This window comes from Contarinia nasturtii, unplaced genomic scaffold (assembly GCF_009176525.2).
Source record: "Contarinia nasturtii isolate CC-2019 unplaced genomic scaffold, AAFC_CNas_1.1 Cnas_scaffold_5260, whole genome shotgun sequence".
NCBI lineage: Eukaryota > Metazoa > Arthropoda > Insecta > Diptera > Cecidomyiidae > Contarinia > Contarinia nasturtii.
In genome coordinates, this window is record NW_022202537.1 from 1 (window position 1) to 1,989 (window position 1,989).

At 39.1% G+C, this 1,989-nt stretch overlaps 1 protein-coding gene across 1 annotated transcript; it reads left to right on the plus strand.

The window, feature by feature from the left end:
• Positions 1-6: 6 nt before the first annotated feature.
• On the plus strand, positions 7-1,986 carry LOC116351349 (phenoloxidase 2-like; the record flags this gene model as incomplete). The annotated part of the gene is made up of 7 exons (XM_031783442.1): positions 7-62; positions 126-261; positions 355-618; positions 685-842; positions 953-1,073; positions 1,148-1,490; positions 1,556-1,986. Coding segments are annotated over exons 1-7 (1,509 nt in total), but the record flags the coding sequence as incomplete, so codon positions are not given.
• Positions 1,987-1,989: the final 3 nt, after the last annotated feature.

Sequence of the window (1,989 nt, forward strand, 5' to 3'; positions counted from 1 at the left end):
CAACGTATGCCAATCACTGTACCCAAAGATTATACTGCATCCGATCTTGAGCCAGAGCACAGGTAAATTGTTGGCTAATTTAAGGTAAATGTGGGTATTCTATTTTGGATTTTTACATTTTTTAGATTGTGGTACTTCCGTGAAGATGTCGGCATCAACTTGCATCACTGGCATTGGCATTTGGTGTATCCATTCGATGGCAGCGACGCTGTTGTACGTAAAGATCGTCGTGGCGAACTTTTCTACTACATGCATCAACAGGTTTGTCACACTTTCCTCGTATTTCAATGCACAGTTTTCGTTGAAATATTTCTTGAACTTACTCGATTCTTTTTTTTTTTTTAAATGAATTAGATTGTTGCTCGTTATAACTTTGAACGCTTTAGCAACAACTTGCCTCGTGTGCAACGTCTTAATAACTTCAGAGAGCCAATTGCTGAAGCCTACTTCCCCAAAATGGATTCATTAGTCGCATCAAGAGCATGGCCGGCTCGTCCATCAAATACCCGAATAACTGACATGAATCGTGAATTAGATCAGATTCGATTTGATGTCAATGACTTGGAACGATGGACTGATCGTTTCGTTGAAGCATGCCATCAAGGTTTTGTCATGAACGTATGTTGAATTACAATAATTATTGAATTGGTAATTATTGTAAATTCTCTTAATATTTCTCCATAGACTAATGGTCAACGCGTCACATTGGACGAACGCACTGGTATTGATACTTTGGGTAACATCATGGAGTCATCTCAATTGTCGATAAATCGTCCTCTCTATGGCGACTTGCATAATATGGGTCACGTTTTTATCTCGTATTCTCATGATCCAGACAATAGGTACAAAAATCAAAAATCAAAATTATTTTCCAAAATATCCTATATTTTGCTGCTACATGAAGTGTTCTGTTTATTCTATATTATTCTTCTCAACATTTAACTTCTCATAGACATTTGGAGAGCTTTGGTGTAATGGGAGATAGTGCAACAGCTATGCGAGATCCTGTCTTCTATAGATGGCATGCATATATAGACGATTTGTTCCAAGAGCACAAACAACGTTTGCCACAAGTATGTTTTAAATGATTTATCCTTTTGTTGGTTCCTTTCAAATCAATTTTTTACTAATTCCAATTTTCAAATAGTATACAACGCAACAACTTGACTATTCAGGCATTCGTGTAACTGGCGTTGAAGTACAACCAAAGCAAGGGCCAGTTAATACACTGCAAACATTCTGGCAACAATCTGATGTCGACTTGTCACGTGGTCTTGATTTCAATCCACGAGGATCTGTATTGGCACGTTTCACACATTTACAACACTCAAATTTCGAATACAGAATCAATATTACGAACAATACAGGTGCTCAAGCAATGGGAACATGCCGTATCTTCATGGCTCCAAGAAATGATGAACGTGGAACGCCAATGTTCTTCAGGGATCAACGTCAAATGATGACCGAAATGGATAAATTCACCGTTTCATGTAAATATAATTCTTTTTTTAATTATTTTCGAAATTAAATATCATTTTTGTATTGAAATATACAGTGAATCCTGGCAACAATTTGATGCGACGCAATTCCACTGATTCAACGGTTACAATTCCATTTGAGCGTACATTCCGTAATTTGGATAGAAATCGCCCAACCGCCGGTTCCCAGAATGAAGCAGAATTCAACTTCTGCGGCTGTGGGTGGCCCCAGCATATGTTGGTCCCAAAAGGTTTGCCCGGCACCGGTCTTCCAGTCGATTTGTTTGTTATGGTTTCAAACTACCAAGACGATCGCATCGATCAAGATTTGGCTGGAAAATGTAATGACGCGGCAAGCTTTTGCGGAGTTCGTGACCGTAAGTATCCAGATCGACGATCGATGGGCTATCCGTTTGACCGTTTGCCACGCACTGGTGTTGATAGTTTACAACAATTCCTCACACCAAACATGGCCACTACTCAAATTACCATAGTTCACACCGATCGAACT